General features: G+C 40.1%; 1 protein-coding gene across 1 annotated transcript in view; it reads left to right on the top strand.

Annotated features, from left to right (window-relative positions):
- The window catches only part of PDLIM4 (PDZ and LIM domain 4), a 59,118-nt gene extending 39,978 nt beyond the window's left edge, over nt 1–19,140 (top strand). Inside the window, exons 4-7 of the mRNA XM_080997264.1 lie at nt 9,140–9,318; nt 11,689–11,846; nt 14,618–14,738; nt 15,569–19,140. Coding sequence (XP_080853390.1) covers nt 9,140–9,318; nt 11,689–11,846; nt 14,618–14,738; nt 15,569–15,773 — 663 coding nt within the window. The 3' untranslated portion in view covers nt 15,774–19,140. The remainder of the gene's footprint in view (nt 1–9,139; nt 9,319–11,688; nt 11,847–14,617; nt 14,739–15,568) is intronic.
- Nucleotides 19,141–19,449: the final 309 nt, after the last annotated feature.

Raw genomic sequence — 19,449 nt, 5'->3', positions numbered from 1 at the left:
GTAGAATGGAGGCCGATGCTTAAAGCAAGAATGCAGGTGGGTCAGTGGGCAAAAAGAATGGAATGTGCACACCATTTGTGCAAGATCTACAATGGTATAGTCACACCACCAAGTAGCTAAGTTTGAATCATCATCAGACCTCATCTCCACCCAAGCAAGCGACTGCCAAAGGTCCTCCCACCAGTGGCAGATAGCAGAAAGCCCAGAATGGGCCTTTGGAGGGCACTGGAAGCTTTGGACATGCAGGATCCTGAGGGACGTGACACATGAGCTAGTGCAGCAAAAATGGATGGCAAACAACCAACCCCAACCCACATCTTCTGCCCTGACAGGCAGGAACCAGCTGGGCCCCAGGTTAAGTTCTTCCAATCCAATGACCCCTAGTCCCATTGAGGATGGCTTGACCTGCCAAACAAGGTGGCGGGGGGGGGGGGGCAGGTAGCAGGGAAGTGTAAGCTCTATGAAAGAAGTAACAGACAAGGCCTTCAAAAGACTATCCCATCTGCTAGCTATATGTGTACTGATAGAGATTTAGGAGGGCAAAAAAACAGTGCTACTTATTCCAAATATTTTAGAAAAAGTTATCTGATTAAAAAGCCTTCCAAGCAAGGAGAGCACATGCCAAATAGTACTGAAATAGTTCATGAACATGGTGAGATACAATGCTGGCACCCGCCACATCTCATTGTTAGTAATTTAACTAGGAAGACAGAGTAGCTCTGATTGCCAAGAAAAGGATTTCAAATGCAAATCCCTGACTTAAGATCTTTTGAAATTTTGAATCCAGCAGGATTCCCCCTAGGCAGACAGTCTTTCGGTCTCAGGCTCTCGATGTCAGATATTTTTAAACCTTAATATGTTTTATATTTGTGTTGATTCCACATAAATAAGTCTATAAAACATGACAAGTACTCCATTCTCAAAATGTGTATGAGAGAATACTTTTCTACTCCTTTTCCAAATTCCTTGCTGATGATACCCCCCCCCCCCAATTATGGGACCCAGATATTAATATTAAAACTGTTCCGCTTGATGTAAATGCTTTGCTTAAAGATTGGATTTCATATGTTAATTAGGAATCATAGGGATTATTAAATATATATTTGCTTCATTCATTCAACTAGGTCAGAGGTCATTGTAAAACCTTAAATAGTCTAATAAAAAGCCGAACACACATTCCTCTTAGATATGTGTTTCAAAATGTAATAAGAGCCAGATTATATTCTCTCATTGGGCTTTTTAACCCTCTCCTGCCCCACTTAATTATTCTGGTATATATCTCTATTACTTGGCCTATCCCTTCTGCTAAAATGGATGACTATGAAGATGCTATGAGTGAACAGCATTGGCACCTAAGCAGAGTGCTGAAGTTGAATACTTACAAAATAGTACAATAGTAATAGTAAAGTTCAACTGTGTCTGTGGCTAATTTTAAAATTCAGAACATAAAAATACGTCATCTCTCTGAAAAGTAAAATAAGACCATTCTGAGCACTTGTACAGCAACACTGTCTCTTCATTTGAGACTTTCCATTTGCTTCAGAAATGAGGTATTTTTTTTGTTGAGCCACCATTTGAGAAAGCTTTATGTTAACAAATAAAATTCCTGAGACTAAATGCTGCTACTAGAGCCAAAGTTCCTTTCTGGTTATTTGATTTTTCCATTGATCATCTGCAAAAACACATTTTGAATACACATTATTCAAGCTTTAGATTCTAAAAATTCTGGGAGACACAGCTGCCCTTATAGTTCTTCTTTTTGTGAATGTCTGCACACGAGATACCACACAGAATGAGAGACTGACTCTCCAGAAATGCCATTTTGGCTGGATCTGTGTGCTTTTCAGAGGGTGTGTTTCTACATGTTGGGGTGGGGAGCTGAGAGAGGAGGGAGATTCCATGACTATAAACACTGAACAGGACAGAATTCCGAGCCACCTCCTGTATAATCTGATTTGCCTTTTATATGTGGTTAACTCATCTCATATGTGCTAGATTACTGAAAGAAGCTTCCAAAGCCTTTGTTTGCTCTTACATTTACTAGCTAAACTGGTTTGATTCAGCTGACCTTTTAACGAGTAATCAACACAGTGAATGGTATTTCAGTTGATGTTATATACACCTGCAGAAACTGCTGCTGAAAGACTGCTAAGAAGTAGTCTTGATTTATTTATTTATTTGTTTATATGCAATATAAATACACATATATATTTAGTATATTCTCTTTCACTCACAAATTACTTCTGCAGAATTAAAGGTTTTACTGGTGTAGCTCAATCCTATGCATGTCAACACAGAATGAATAGCCTTTTCAAATAATTGAACATTCATTCTGACTCGTTTACACAAAACTTTGTGTATAGTTTATACAGCATTGCTGTTTGTTGAGCATTCATTCTGATTTGTTTGCAGGAAGGTTACTGGACATAGCTTGACATTGTTGCTATCCCATACATTCCAGTACAGCTTCCTGTCCCTTTTTGGTTTGTTTGTTTTTAATTCGTTCGTTGTGCAAAAGCACCAAATTCACTTTAGTGGTACATCCTAAATTTGCTGGTATGCAAGTGAATCGTACCCACAAATAGTGACTGTCTGGAAATGGCCTAAGTCCAACAAAATGTAAGTGAGCATAGAATTGCTGCCCAAAGCCACAAAGAAGAGGCTTCTTGCATTCACCCATATTTTTGAACCTTTTGAAACATCCCCTGCATTAAAGTTGATTGATTGGAAACAATTGATTCATTGTTTTCTTTCTTTCCTGAAGGTTTTTGTAATATGATGTTGGATGACCTCACTAACTCTAATAGGAAAGGAAATTGCATGTATACACCCAAAGCCTCTTTTAGTTCAAACAGAAATGAGGCCAAGTAATCATGAGCCTCCCCCCCCCCCCGCCCTTTTGGAAGCCTACCATAGTTTCAAGTAAGATGCTGCTGAACATGTGTAAAATGTGCAGAACATAGACCTTAATGAATGGATTTATTGGAAGGAAATCCAGTAGCTTTGAATGCACCAGGCAATACAGTACCTCTCCAGAGACAACACTTAAGTCAGCCTGTGATACAAGTACAGTACCTACTCGCTGCTAGTGTTGCTGTTACTATAAAATGCATATACAGTGGTACCTCTGGTTACGTACTTAATTCGTTCCAGAGGTCCGTTCTTAACCTGAAACTGTTCTTAACCTGAAGCACCACTTTAGCTAATGGGGCCTCCCGCTGCTGCTGCGCTGCCGCTGCGCGATTTCTGTTCTCATCCTGAAGCAAAGTTCTTAACCCGAGGTACTATTTCTGGGTTAGCAGCGTCTGTAACCTGAATTGTATGTAACCTGAAGCGTATGTAACCCAAAGTACCACTGTACTTCGTGCACAGCCAAAAACAGTAGATGCACATTTTTGGTAGTCCCTGCTTTCTGTAACTTTTAACAAAACTTTAAAAAAAAAAAAAAACACCTCAAGGATACACAGGTTTTATCACCCGAATGCAAACTTATATGGTGAGTGAGTAATAAATCACAGCATGTATCTTAAAAAAGAAAACTGTGAACAAGTTTAAATGTTGCTTAAGGAGAAAACAATGACTATACAATATGTGGGACTTGAGCTGTAAACAGCAGTGGTAAAATTGATTTCTTTTGAAAAAAATGTTTTGGTTGCTCTGGAACAGTTAGTTTCAGAAACTGGCACAATCTACCCATAAGCTGATGTGGAGGAATCTATTTTCCTATAAACATTCTCAGTGTCTTTGTTTGTCTTCCTACACAGAGTAGTTTATACCTCCGGAGGTAAAGAAGTACGGTATGTGACTGTTTCTCAAACAATGGGGAGACAAAAATGATATGTAAAGGGTTAGCCTAGAGCTGTCTAGTGATGAAACATGAGAGCTAGTAGTGTTCATTTAATTCATTTGAAACACTATGAAATAACAATTGCTTGTTGCATTCATATGGGAAACTTCACTACTTCAGGAACATTGCATTCTAAACCACAACTGATTCTGCAGTAAGTTTACCTTTTAGTACAGATAACTACCATTTTATTTTCATTCATTCATAGAGAGATAAAACTGCCAGTATCTCACACATTTGTCCCAGTGCAGACTTTCCGCTTCATATGTCTGATGGGAGAGGAAGATTTTCAGATGACACTGACAGGTGGAGAAATTGGGTGCCAGCTTTTCCCCAACTGGGTGGGACCCAACTACAGAGAAGAACTTCTGGCAGGTCACAGGTCCTCTGGTGTCATTCAAAGATGGTATTAACTAGAGGCACAGAACCTCTGACCCATATCCAAGGCAAACATGCCTCCTAGAAAGGGTGATCAAATGTTTATGGACAACCGCAACTCTTCCCCTGCCCCAGCCCTCTGGGCAATGCTGATGCTGTAATGAATACCCCAAGGGCAACAGTGGAGGTCAGATTAACTCCCCCACTAGCCTAGGTCTCTGTGTGGAACACCAAGTCCACTTCTTTATCATTAATTTTTTTTGAATGAATTTTGATTTATTGCAGACAGGCTTGGCATTCAGCAACAGCTCCACCAGGTCAGAGGGCGACTGGCATGGCAACTTGGATCCTGAAAGCAAACAGCCAATACCGTGACATATTAATCCTTTTAAGAGGAACAGTTCCCATGTGTGAATGAAGCATTCAGTAGCTTCATTAAATACGCGTGTGTTATAAGATGTCCATCCCTTTTGAGGTTAAATGTGAACAAGGCCTTAGTAGATCTCCTGACTATAGCTTGCTTTTACCGCAGCAGTAATATATATGTAAGGTACTGCTCAAGTACAGTGGTACCTCGGGTTACATACTCTTCAGGTTACATACGCTTCAGGTTACAGACTCCGCTAACCCAGAAATAGTACCTCGGGTTAAGAACTTTGCTTCAGGATGAGAACAGAAATCACGCAGCGGCGCAGCAGCAGCAGGAGGCCCCATTGGCTAAAGTGGTGCTTCAGGTTAAGAACAACTTCAGGTTAAGAACAGACCTCCAGAATGAATTAAGTACTTAACCTGAGGTACTACTGTATTATTGTTCCTGGAAAGTGTATTACCTGAGCTCCTCAGCACTCTTGTGTGTGACAAACACACACATTTCTCTGGCAGGGTGTGGTGGGTTGACCTCTCTGTGTGCAAAAAGATTAATTTTAATTTGAATAATAGCATTGCTAAGTTTCTTCTCAAAAGCATAAAAACAAAATAAATCAAGGCACAAACTCCTTTTTTAAAAAAGATTTTTTTTTCTTTTTTAAAGGAAAGGGAAAAGGAAAATGCACCAGAAATTTTATACAAGTCAGATCAGTTAGTCTCCAGACTGAGGAAATGTCTGTAATTTTAAACTTTGAAAGCAAGAGAAGAATATGTCCCAATATGTTGCAGCTACTTCATGGGAAATTTTGGGGGCAAAGGGACCACAATCCAAGAAGGAAGTCAGGAAAGAGAATAGGCAAAAGGCATGGATAAGAAAACCTGCAGGGCATCCCATTTCTGTCACATGGTTCCCTGGATATTTCGAAAGCCACTGTTTTCTTATTATCGGGTTCCTGCTATTTATTTATTGCCCATCCTTCACCGTTAAGGTCCCAGGGTGGGTGACAGCATTAAAAACAATTTAAAACAACTTACTAATACTAATACGATTAAATAAATTTATTTTAAAGTTAAATTAATCCCAAACCTTGGATTATCAGGGACTTTCACCGAAAGGTTTTTTGCTTATGATGATGGCAAAGAAAAACTTGAAACAAAGATGCTGAATTTTGGCTGTGTAGTCAAGAAATGTTAACTTTCACTTGAGAAGCCAAGTATCTGGCAAAGCTATTACAGTTATAAAAGTGCTTCGTACTAGTTGACATGACTCAGCAGGAAATACGATAAAACATAAGAAAGGTTTTCTTCTGGGGGAATAAATCTAGTTTATAATGGTCAGTGAAGACAAAATGAATCATAAAAGAGACTCATGAAGTCTACTTTGGTAACCAATATAATGAGGGGTAAGGGCTAACCAGTCTAGACTCCTAGGCAAATTGCCATGTACCAAACGTGATATCCCAAACATTTTAAAAACATAGATTTCTGAGTTGGTCTTTCTTGTACAAAGCTTTGTATTTAGGCATGACCAAAAGTCATATTTTCTGCATCTTTCCATTCCCCTTCCCTGCTCCTCTACTATATTACAGGGGCAAAGAACAGGAAACATATGCAGACAAAGTTAAGTTGAAAGAGAGCCACAGGGAGTAGGAAAATCTCAATGGGTTTGGAAGCTGGAACACATGGGGGAGAAAACATGAAGAAACTGGACACTTCCAATGGAAGGGACAAAAGTTGATATTGAAACCGATAGCTCCAAGTATGGAAGATAAATATGAAATCATATCAGTTCTCATAAACCAGTTTTCATAATTGCTCTTCCTATCACCTTTCTACAAAGTTAGTACCGTTGAGCAAACAGTAGTAGTAAAACTAAGATCTTTTATGTGATTGCTTATGATGGCTTTTTGGTAGTGGGAACAAAATTAATTTATTAATCTTGAACTCTGAAAATAATAAATCCTGCTCTTCAGCCAACAAGGCTCCCAGAGAGGCTCACATAAGATCAATAAACGTAATAACAAATCATTAAACCATACAAACTGTTATGTATTCAGTGGTTTGTGACTTCACAAACTGCACATTGTCTTTAAATAACTTATTTAAAGAGGTGGCAATGATAATACTTCCCTTTGCTTGCTGTTGTTGGTCCTGAAGGTCTCTGTGGCAGACAAAGCTCTTTCAGCTGAGCCCCAAACCAATGGACAAGAAAGGTCCAATCTCTTTTACAGTATGCTTCCTTTTTCATAGTTTCGCAAAGAGCAGGGTACGCTTCAAGAAACAGAGGAATTGTGTGATACCACACTGTGCTACTTTTACAAGAGAGAATAGATATTTTGAGGCATCCAATAGGGCAGGGGAACCAGTGGCCTTCCAGATGTTGAATGATCACTCCCATCATCCATGACCACTGGCTGGAGCTGATAGAATTTTGAGTCCCACAACATCTGTAAGACCACAGGTGCCCCAGTCCTGAAATAGGGAATTATGTGAAATTGCTAACCATACCTGCTGAGATGAAATGCTCCTTTGCTATTTATAGTAGGACTCTGGGATTGGAAGTGACACAAAGTTTAAAAGGTTGTTTTTCATGTTCAAATGATCCTGATTTGCTGTTGTCTGGCCACAAAAAAAGCCTACAACTGGTGAAGTCATCCCTTGTAAAGGTGTATAAAAAGACCGGGTATTTCTTTACAGATAAATGTTGTTGTTTTTTTTAAATTGCACAGTGTAGCATATTTGAGCAAAACTCCAAAATAATCTTAGCCAGTGCTTTTTTCCTAAAAAAAATGTTTAGGGGTATGTTCATTTTGACTCACCATTTTATAGTTCAAATCGGGGGAAATAAATACAGTAAATGGACAAAAGTACAAAGATTCACAAATGTTTAAGGGTATGTGTACCCCCTGCATCCCTCCCAGAAAAAAAGCACTGATCTTAGAATCCTCATACATATTAGTGAAGTTTTATGCCATCTGGAAAAAAATAGAGGCAATAATTATAGTTTTGTAGAGTTATTCAGTGTGGATTCAGAACTCATTTTGTTTAATACTAGGTGGTTTACAAAATGCCTAGAATTAAAGGTAACCACAGAGAATGTGACTCTCTGGATTATTTACAACACATTTTATTTTAGTTTAATGTCATTGCAAGGTTTTTAAAAAAGTAATATCTCATTGAAAGAAAAAGCTGTGTGGTTGGGAGGCAAATGAAAATGTAAAAAGGGATGAGGATCAATTTTGGGGTTTCTTTATTTCATCAAGAAGGTATGGAGGTTTGTCAGATTAGTTTTAGTGTGAGGAAATGCTGTATGTACATCAGCTGTAATAATAATAATAATTCAGCAGTTTTCTGTAACCATGTCTGTTCTATTATTGTGCAGTGTTGGGTTCCTTTGGGCATGATGCTATCAGTGACCACCACCACCCCTAACATGAGTAGAGCCTCTGTCATCACCATTGCCCTACATTCCCTCTCCCTCTGACCCCAGTCAGCAGCCCTGCTCTGATGAAAAGGGCAAGCCTAATGCTGGCTCCTCCTCCTGCTTTTCACCACTTACACTGGGAGAGACCAGGTCAACAAGTAGCAACAGCAAGGAAGAGAAGGAGAGTCAGGAGGCTCTGGGAGTCTGCAGTGGGTTCCTTGCTGGGGTGCGGGCCTTGAAAAAGTGCCTCGGTATCCCAGCTCCTCGCACTGGTCCTGATTGTGTACTTTTCAAGAATGGCTGAAAGCACAGCCACTCTGTTTAATGAGCTATAGTTAACAAAGTATTTTCTAAGCTTGTGTTCTAAGTTCTGATTGCAACCATAAACACCCATAAGCAATGCCCACTCTGTTATCCCATTTGCTGTTTATCTTTTGCTTGTAGTATTTTTTCTTCGATGCATTAACAGGCCTTAGAAGTTGGTGCAGAGGGATGGGTGTGGAGAGCTGACCTCTGAAACTGAGTGGAGTAGAAGGAAGAGAGGGAATTGGGACATTCAAGGGGGAGGTATGTTAGGATGGGAGTGATGAATTGAAGAATTTCTCTACACTCCACCCATAAAATCTGACAGGCACTAGCTAGCACTGTTCAAGAACACAATGCTTCCTCAAAATATAGTAAGATAAAATTGTCTCTCATATACATACTTGATGACCCACATCAACAATGGCTTGTGTTGGCTTCCCAGTGTTTATGAAGCTCAGCTAATCCCACATGGGTCTGCTCACATTAATCAAGGACCAAGACACTTCTTCAGATACAAACTTGCTGAGTATTGCAGCCAAAGCCTAACTAAATGCAATACCCCAACAAAACAGCAGCAGTCATTCCACAAGAGCTACTAAATGCAACAAACATTTATTTCCTCCTCTTTTCTCTTTTCTCTCTGTATATTCTTTATCTACCAATAGCAGGCTGCATAAAATAAAGCAGTATTGTTAGCAGTTGAGAGGCTCTACGCACAAACTACTGTTGCAGACAGGCGTGGCATTTAGCAGAAGAGGTTGCTTAATATTGGCAATGACAACTAGTGTTACAAAATCTCTGCTTCTTTCCCTGTTTAGGATAATGGACCTGTTCCAAATAGGAGACCAGCGACATTTTCACCTGGAGGAAGTCCAACAGACAACAAACAGATATCGAACGTGCAGTACAATAACCCCACACGGCTATATACAAACAACAATGCAGATTCCAGTTTACCATCACAGATGAGTAGTCTGCATATCACATCTCCCCACAGGTATGAGAGTCAAACAAGACATGGTGATGGAGCTTATTTTTATGAATAGCTGCTGTGGGTGGGGAGAGGGCTACACTGTGGCAGCAGGGAGGTTAATCCCTTCTCTTGGACTATTCTTTCAATGAAAATTGCATGCAGCCACCTCAAAGCTGCTATTTGCTTCAACTGAAAAGCATGTGGAGCAACAAAGGGGCTGACATATTTATACAATACAGTGGTACCTCGGGTTAAGTACTTAATTCGTTCTGGAGGTCCGTTCTTAACCTGAAACTGTTCTTAACCTGAAGCACCACTTTAGCTAATGGGGCTTCCTGATGCCGCTGCGCTGCTGGAGCACGATTTCTGTTCTCATCCTGAAGCAAAGTTCTTAACCCGAGGTACTATTTCTGGGTTAGCAGAGTCTGTAACCTGAAGCGTCTGTAACCTGAAGCGCATGTAACCCGAGGTACCACTGTATAAATATACCAAATTATTAGGACCAAAACACTGCCACAAAAGGGACCCATTCATGCAAAAACATACCCATTTCATTTGAAGAAAACAGCTTGTTTAATTTGCCAGAACATACTGTTAAAATGGAATTTTAAAACATTAAAAAAAAAAAAAAAAGGCTGCTTAGGGACAAATAGATGAAATTCACACTGGAAAGACAAATGTGAGCACTAAAGAATCATCATAAAGTAGGATTGCCAATAAAAGTGCTAAATCTCATGTTTAGGGGCCTTCAAAGCAAATTTGCCCTAAGGCTGCTTTGTACATTCTTTTAAGAATGAGCACAGGAAGCTGTTCAGAGATGGCAGAACACATACATTGGAATGACTGCCCCCCCTCCCCTACACACAGTTCTGGGAGTTCTCCCGACCCACACAAGCCAATTTCAGGGGACCTGGAGGGGAAGGAGAGGTTACGTGAATCCCACCCCTAGTATTTTAGCATTGTTTAAATCTTGAGGCTTTTTAATAAATATATATTATGGGTACTTTAGAAAATGTGGACTAATCCAAGAGGAAATGTGCTACAAGGAAGTATTCTAAGATTTTTTTAAAGGTACCCTTGAGACCATGTTTGGCAAAAAAAACATACAATGCCCTAACTGCCAGATATTTTTCAATGGTTGGGTGGCTTCCAGGTTCTTCAGTAATTTAATTTAATGCATTAAAAAAAGATCCATGTGTGGCATAGTACCGTATTTTTTGCACCATAACACTCACTTTTTTCCTCATAGAAAGTAAGGGGAAATGTCTGGGCGTGTTATGGAGCGAATGCCTATGGGTGGCGGGGGGGGATCTGCTGCAGTCGTGAGCAGAGGATCCATGGTTCCCCTTCCTTCCCTCCTCCGTGGCTTGCTTTGAAACAGCAAAGCGGGAGAAGAGCCGCGGAGTGGGGAGGAGAGAGGGACAGAGAGCCTGCTTGCTTTAAAGGAGCAAAGTGGGAGAGGAGAGGAACCTTCTCCCCTTATACTCCTCTTCTTCATTATTAGCAGCATCCTTCTCCACACACCCCACGCATGCTTCTTCTCCCCTTAAACCCCTCTCCTGCATTATTAGCAGCATCCTTCTCCACACACCCCACGCGTGCTCCTTGTCCCTTGAGTGCTTTTCCTTCCCTCCCTACTTAAAACGTGGTTACAAAGCACGGCTCCACATGGATCCTCAGGATTTTTGCACTGGGTCACCCCAAATTCACCATCAGATCACATAGCACATCCATGGCTACATCTTGCACCAAGAAAATCACGCACCCACTGTTGCCTGGGGCCACAGTGGTGCAAAAACGTGGTTACAAAGCACGGATCCACATGGATCTTCAGGATTTTTGCATTGAGCTACTGCAAACTCACTGTCAGATCACATGTCTGTGGCCACAGCATGAACCACAAAAATCATACATCCACTGTTCGTTTAAAATATTTTTTTGTTTGTTTTCCTCCTCTAAAAACTACGTGCGTGTTATGGTCTGGTGCGTGTTATAGAGCGAAAAATACGGTAATTCACAATGAATAGCAGCAGCTGGCCTGTCTGTGGTGCGTATGTTCACAGGTCACTCAAGCCCCACTGCACAGGGGCAAGTAGAGTATGGCTACAAAGTTTGTCCTTCATAGTCTCTACAATGATCTCTACATTAATAAAAAGCTAGTTAAGGAAAAGGAAGCATTGTTAACTAAATCCCCATTAAAATAAGCATAGGGTTTGCTTATGGGTGACTTATGGGTATTCAGTGCGCTGTTGCCTTGTGATGCAAGAAGCACTAGAAAATTTTGTTTAAATAACCCCTCACAGTTCACAAGGGATTAACTCCCCCCCCCCAAAGAACTGATTTTATTTCTCTAGTGTACAACAATCCTTTGACCTTCATTTTGTATTTAAATAGTGCTGACCCTTTGAGGTCCCTACCAAGAAGCAGAAACGGAATTGACACGGACTCAGATGTGTACAAAATGCTGCAGGATTATGAAAGACCAGTTTCAGAACCCAAGCAGTCAGGATCTTTCCGATATCTGCAAGGCATGTTGGAAGCAGGGGAAAATGGTAAGGAACACAACATGTTCATTTAAAAAAAAATGTTTAATATTCCCCCCCACCGTACTTTATTTTAAATTTCAAAGGTGCTTACAAGGAGTAACTGTGCCCATGAAGGACCAGGTGCACAGCCTGGCACATGGGCAGCTGCCCAGGGCAGCTGTCTACCAGCTCCATCTGGTATGCAGGCTGAGACCCTATCTGCCCGCGGACTGTCCTGCCAGAGTGGTGCATGCTCTAGTTATCTCTCAGTTGAACTACTGCAATGTGCTGTATGTGGGGCTACCTTTGAAGGTGACCCAGAAACTACAACTAATCCAGAATGCGGCAACTAGCCTGGTGACTGGGAGTGGCTGCCGGGACCATATAACACCAGTCCTAAATGATCTTCACTGGCTCCCAGTATGTTTCTGAGCACAATTCAAAGTGTTGGTGCTGACCTTTAAAGCCCTAAATGGCCTCAGCCCAGTATATCTGAAGGAGTGTCTGCACCTCCATCATTCAGCCTGGTCACTGAGGTCCAGCTCCTTATTATTATGTGGCTACGATTCCATGGCTGCTCTTTGTTTGGGGCACAGCTAAAAGCAAATGGGATGGAGGAGGGAGACAAGGAAAGAAAAGAAAAGAAAAGGTGAATGTGATCAGACACATATGTAGACTCTTCTGTTGCCCTTCCTATACTGCCAGTGTACTTCTGAATGTGTCTTACAAGTCCTACAAGCAGTTTCAAATTGTGCTGAACTGATTAAAAAGATTTTTAAATTTTTATGAGAGAGAGAATTACTCTCACAAAAAAACCCAGGGCAACTAACAGTATCAATAATTCAACTAATGCAACACTGTTAAAGTCACAAATACATGTTAAAATGCAATGCAACAGTCATTGATAAAATAGGCAAATAGAGCCACTATGTTCTGAAGGTCTGCATAAATAAATGAGTTTTTAGCTGACACCTGAATGAAACCAATGTGCAGGACAGCCAAGTCTCCCTTGGGAGAGGGTTCCATCTGCTTTATAAATATGATGGAAGGGACACTTTCTGGAATGATGACACCCCATGCATTGTTTGTACTTAAATGATTTAATTTTAATTTATCAATTTTCTTACGTGGATTTCTATTTCTCTTGCTTTAAAACTAAATCTTCAATTCGTCTAACCTCTCTGATACAAAGCCACTTATGAAGTACCTATGCGCAATCCCAAAGAAGTTAAGAAACTCCTTAGAATGTTATTTTTTCTCTCCCAGGAGCTCTAGGGTCTTTTCTTTTCTTTTTTTAATGAGCAGCAACACACTGTGTCTCTAATAAGAAATGTTTCCTGCAGGGAATCAGACAGGATTTGTAAGGCAACGTAACAGTTACCCAGCCGTGAAAGATGAGCCCTCAAACCACAAAGCAGAGAAAAGAATGGCTGGGGTTGTTCAATCACTTTTTACAGAGTTTTGTAGCTGCCTAGTTGAGAAGTTGAGGGACATAAATTTGGGGGCGAGAAGCGTGGGCATGCAGAAACAAAGGAGAAAAACAGCCAGCATTACTTTTAAACTCCTTCCTCACTCCCTAAGCTGGTGAGGAGGCTTTTCACTGAGTGCTCTGTAAATTGCCTGCCATTCTGAAGCCTTTATCATTGACTAGAGCTTCTGGGAACCTTTGCGGTAAATGTATCAAGAAGCTACAGTCACCTAAAGCAAATTAGTTGAGTGAATTTACTTCAAAAAAGGAGGCAGCAGGGATCGTGTGGCAGATGTTGGAGTCCCATCAGTCCTAGTCTGCACGGCTAATAGTCATGAAGGGAGTTGTAGTTCAGCAACAGCTGGAGGGCTACATTTCTTTAAACCATATTTAATGTTACAATGCAGCTATCATAGTGCTGCTTCATTATGTCATTTTTAAATGAAAGTTTAATGTAAGTGTCCTATTTTGAGTTTATTCCCTACCAGTGAAAATTCCTTTTTTTAAAAAGCACTGCGGTGAATTTCCAAATATATGCACTTGTGTGAATATATACATGAGAATTACAGGATGCATTAATAGCTTGCCAACATACCCCTTTGTACATAAAGATTTCATTGCTTCCTTTTTTCTGGTTGTTTTTGAACACATATGAAGCAAAACCGAATGCCAAGAAAAGAGCCAGCGTCTAACATGCTGCCTTACTTTTGTTACAGACTCTTAAAGGTCTTCCTGAGTCATGACATTCAATAAAACAAATAAATCTCTCAAGTAGTAAAAGTGCACTTTAGCAGTGTTATTGCTGGGCTTTCCCCCCCTTGCACAGCAAAAGGTTTTAAGCTTTTTTCCATGGGGTTGAGCATATATCAAAATCTTACTAAGTTAGACAATGTCTTTTGTTCTTCTATGGTTTCATGTATGTGCCTCTTTTGTACCAGCTCTCATTCTTTTTCCTTGGCACGCTTCCCATTGAAAGGTCAATCTCTGGTTTATCCATTTAAATCAGAGCTCATATGTTTGCATGCCTTTTTATTATTCTTATGGTCATTCCATCATTTCGTTTTTTCAAGTACTGTTGTGAGCATATGGAGCCTGCTTACCTAACACTACTAGGATCAGAGCACTTACAGCCCCAGCCTAACCATGCTCACTCAGAAATAAATCTCACTGATTCCAAGAAAATTTACTTCCCGGTAATGATACTGTGGAGTGCATCCTTTGTCAGAGTTTAAGCATAAATCACCCCTTCAGTTGAGAAGCTTGTGTGTTAGCAACATTCCACATCCCTTAAACAGATAACTCCAAAAACGCCGTCTTAAATTCTTGGCAGGTGAAAAACATGACAGGCTGACAAGTCCAAGACATGTTAAATCTCCAGTATCCAAATTGGGTGGAGCCATGCCTGGCTTACAGATGCTCCCCGAGTGCACCAGATGTGGCAATGGAATTGTGTAAGTACAGGAATCTCCCCAAGAGCCTTGATGTTTAATATACCGTACTTTTCCATGTATAAGACAAGGGTTGTTTTTTTACGTTGAATTAATGTGTAAAAATTGGGGTCGTCTTATACATGGGTAGTGCCGTGTTGGGACAGGGGAATGGTTGCTGCCGTGAGCAAGAGATTGTCAGCGGTGGCTGTGCGAGTGATTGATGGCTGTGACATGGGCTTGGATTGATGGGCTGCTGCTGGCGGCGAGCGGTCGAACGTTTGGTGTTTTTTGTGTCGCGTGCAATAGGAAGCGTTTTTCAGGCGGGTGAGTGATTTTCAGCAATTCCCGCCCCCCCCCCCGTAAGAAGCTCAAGAACTCTGGGCAATCCTCCCCCCAAAAAAGCTCAAGAACTCTGGGCAATCTCCCCCCATTTTCTATATTTTGAGTCCCCCAAAATAGGGGCGTCTTATACACGGAAAAGTACGGTACTTTTTGGTAAAGCTAAATAAGGAACACACCACCTGCTTAACTGTAAAATCTTGTTATAATGTAATTCCATAAGGCAATGTTACTTGAAGAGGGGGGCAGAGACATACACATGTAACATGGCATTTGTGCTGCATGTTACAACGAGCTTTTAATATTAATAAGTGTTATTCTCTTGATCCAAAGCCACTTGGTTGCTCCAAAGTGCACATGGAAGCTCCATACAAGAAAGAACTGTCCTGCTCACTTACATGTCAAGCAGTGCTTCACACACAGCATAAAGGGCAAGCCACTAATAAAACCTGAAATGAATCGTAATCGTTTGAAATGTTTGCATTCTAATCTTATCTTCTTTCCTGTGACAGTGGCACAATAGTGAAAGCCCGTGACAAGCTCTACCACCCAGAATGTTTCATGTGTGACGACTGCGGCCTCAACTTGAAGCAAAGGGGCTACTTCTTCATTGAGGAACAGCTGTACTGTGAAATGCATGCCAAGGAAAGGGTTAAGCCGCCAGAAGGATATGATGTGGTTGCTGTTTATCCCAATGCTAAAGTTGAACTTGTCTAAATAGATACTCTTATTTCCTGGAGAGGTCAAGAGGTGGCACACCCACCCACAGGCACAGGCACTGTTTTAAAGCATGGCTGTAATCAACTCTGATTATTCAAGTCTCAGTAAAATGTCTTTTCAGAGATAAAATGGTTTGCACTTGGGATCTCAAGGGGATAGTGCTGAAAGGCCTCTGAAAAGGATTTCTCTCTCCTTTTGACACTTGCTTTTGGGTTGCTGTGTTGCTGTTTGGGTGGGTTCTGTTTTGTTTCATTTTTTTACTGCACATAGTTTCCATCATACCCCAGTCCAAAACCTGTGTAAATATGGGTGCTTTTTAAAACACTGTTTCATATAAAACCAGTATTTCTTTTATTCTGGACTCAGCTCGACGGGTAAAGAAAAGGCGATTTATATGCCTTGTATGTGCGATATAACATTGTGTCACCAGGTGGCGACGTGGAGTCCAGTTTTTCTCTATCTGTTTTCCCTGTTTAAATTTACAACATTTTAAAACTGAAACGCTTCTTTGATGTGTCTAGATCCAGCCTCTGTCTCATTATAAAAGATAAAGAAGACTGCATGAAAGCTCCATGAAAAGAAGGCACTTTAAGAAATGACATTGACATTTTACATGTTAAAGCGTTGCATCACATTTACTTTTGTCAGTAATAGAGATATGCCACAAAGATTGCTTTGTGGCTTTCAGAGTGATAGAAAACTGAGGCCACGTGTAATGAGAATTTTAAATATGAAGCTGGCTGCATGAGTTTCACCAAGAAACTTGGGAATGAACAGGTAAAGGACTCGTAAGAACACAAATATATATATAAAAGGTAATGTCCTGGTTGTCACTTCCAAACAATACTATTTATTACATATAAGACTAATCATTAAGATTTATCATTCTGGCGATATCTGTCAATAGCAGCTAGAGCTATCCACTGGGGCTTGTGCTCCAATACTGCCTTTCTTGTGATACCAGAGAAAATATCCTGGGAAACCCAATGGATGGTCCCCCATTGACTGGTAGTAATGAACAGGTTGGAGACCCTGTTAAGTTTCCTCAGGTCTTTCCAGATCAAGGGGACCCTAATATAATTTCCATTGTGGCACCAAACTATAACTGTGTAAACCACTGTTGTGCCCTGCATAAAAATGTTTAAGAAAGATTTCACATATATATATTGTACATGTGGTTTTCTCTCTCTCATCTTTGAGAAAGCATGGCTTCTTTTGCAGATATTCTTGGTTACTGAATCATCTAGGCACCTGCATTTATTCTTTCTTTCTTTTTTTTATAAAACTTTGAACAAAGGGCTTTAAATGCCAGCCATAAACACTTTACTTAAAACTGCTTTCAGATACAATGAAGTTGACCTGGTCAACACTATGTGCAGAACATCTACATCCAGCCTAGGATGAAAAGAAAAATAATTCATTCCAGATTCTGTTTTTAGGGCAAGGCAAGTATCATAGACATTTAGGAGCTTTCAAGACAATCATTGTGTAGCACAACAATTGCACATTTGTTATTCATTTGTTACATTTGAAATTGTCATGATAGACACAAATTGTTCATTTCTTGAGAGGAATTATGTCATCACCAATCCTGATTACAGAGCTATTGGGGGAGGGAACCCCTGCAGTTTTTGAATAGAAGGATATGACCGAGACCTTACAGAAGTCAACTCCTGAACTCAAGTATAAACAATCCAGATGTGAAAATGAGGGTGGAGTGCTCAGTGGCCCTTGTGCTCTCCGAAACAGTGATTGACCTGGGCAGCCAAACTGCTAATCCTAAGTGTAAAGGAGAGGAAATAAACTTTCTATGTCTAAATGTTTAAGCCTCAACTGCATTTTGGCAACAGCTTATACACCATTTTTTAAAAAGACAGAATGCATTACATCTTAGGCAATACGGTCACTTTATGGAAGCAGATCCAGTATGATGTAGTGGTTCCGAGTTGGGAGGCCAGGATTAAAATCCCCACTGAGCCATGCAGCTTGCTCTGTGACCATGAGACAGTCGCAGACTCTCAGCCTAACCAACCTTACAGGGTTGTCATGAGGATAAAGTGAGAATGGAGTAAACCATGCAGAATACCTTGAGCTCCTTGAAGGAAAGGCGGCATATAAATGTAAATCTCTAATGAAACCATTGGCATATTCTGTTCAGTGGAAGGCTCTGCACAAGTAATGCTATGAGTCCAATTCCTAGTTAAGTGCTAGGCACATGCAATACCAAAAAATATAAAGAATGATCCATCAAGCTTTGTATCACCGATATTGTTTGGCTCTTTGAGGGGGCATATGCTTTTCTCAAAACACAGAAATATAAGAAATTCAACCAGGACTGCTTAAATCCCGCCCCGCCCCCCAAGATGGGAATGACGGGAGAGTTCACTGTTTGCCATACTAGATTTATGGCAGCGGAACATCAATAGAACTCAGGGTGGAGAAAGGCAACACTCACAGCATTATTATCCAAGGGTTCCAGTATGTGGCCTGCAAGTATAAATTAAAAATAATAATAATAAGCAATTAAGGTTTTGTGCAAACAGAACGGTTCCATTTGTTTTAGGAACGATAAACTCCTACACCAAAGGGAAAGACGTGTACTTTGCTTAGAAACAGTATTGCTTGTCCATTTCACAAACACCATTGCTAGTAAGAACAAGTGTGAATCCACGTTGCTCTGTGTGAACAGGTATAATATAACTTAATTAAGAGGAAAAAAGGTGGCACCAAGCTAAAAAATAATTGCATGCTGTTAGTTAATCCATATTGCTCTTTACAGTGAATACAGTTCTGTGTTTTCTACCCAGTTAACTTAGCTAATTAAACAGATGAGGTTCAGCTCATTGATTGATTAAATATGCACAAAGTTGTACAGTATATGCACAATATTAGATCTAAAAAAGCATACCGTCATTGCCTTTGGATGATGTATACATCTGCCACAACAGGGATAATTTTCAAAGAAGTCATTCTTCCTCCCAAAAAGGACTCCTCTTATGGCCATACTTGTCATCTGCAGTTCTTATAAAGAGCTTCTATTAAAAATAATTTCAGTTTTTAAAATTCTTTTGACCCATTAATTGGTGATTCCTTTTTAGTCGGTCAACATTTTTGTCGATTAATCTAACTGATTTACTAAGCATTGGAGCCATTAATATTTTCACATTATGTCTTAGCAAATCTAACATCAGGTGATCTTTGAAATTCTACTTTGAAATTCTCGTAAACACATTGAAGGCAGCTTTGCCACCAATGAAGTTTAAGTTTGCTGGTCTAGGGGTTTTTTGTTGTTGATGATGGATCCGTATCAGTACAAATGAACTGAAAAATTATAAATGTTTATCATTTATTAATAGCATAAAAATATTGTTGCTGTTTTATTTACTGGTTGCTAAAGGAAACATGTTTCTGTGTATCTGAAGAAGTGTGCATGCACACGAAAGCTTATACCAAGAACTAACTTAGTTGGTCTTTAAGGTGCTACAGGAAGGAATTTTTTTATGTTTCTTTGAGATAAACATTCGTTTTAATTTTGTTTATTAACATTGTTGGTCCTCAAGGACCCAAGCTATTTTTTGTGGGTTTCTATATTAACTAGCACTGGAAAATGCATCTTATGAACCTCTGATTTTACATACTGGTTATGTACATTTCTTTTCTTTTCAATAACAAA

This window comes from Podarcis pityusensis (assembly GCF_964106645.2).
Source record: "Podarcis pityusensis genome assembly, chromosome: 2".
NCBI classification, from domain to species: Eukaryota; Metazoa; Chordata; class Lepidosauria; order Squamata; family Lacertidae; genus Podarcis; species Podarcis pityusensis.
Note: the sequence above shows the minus strand (reverse complement) of the source record. Positions and strands in the feature narration are given on the sequence as shown.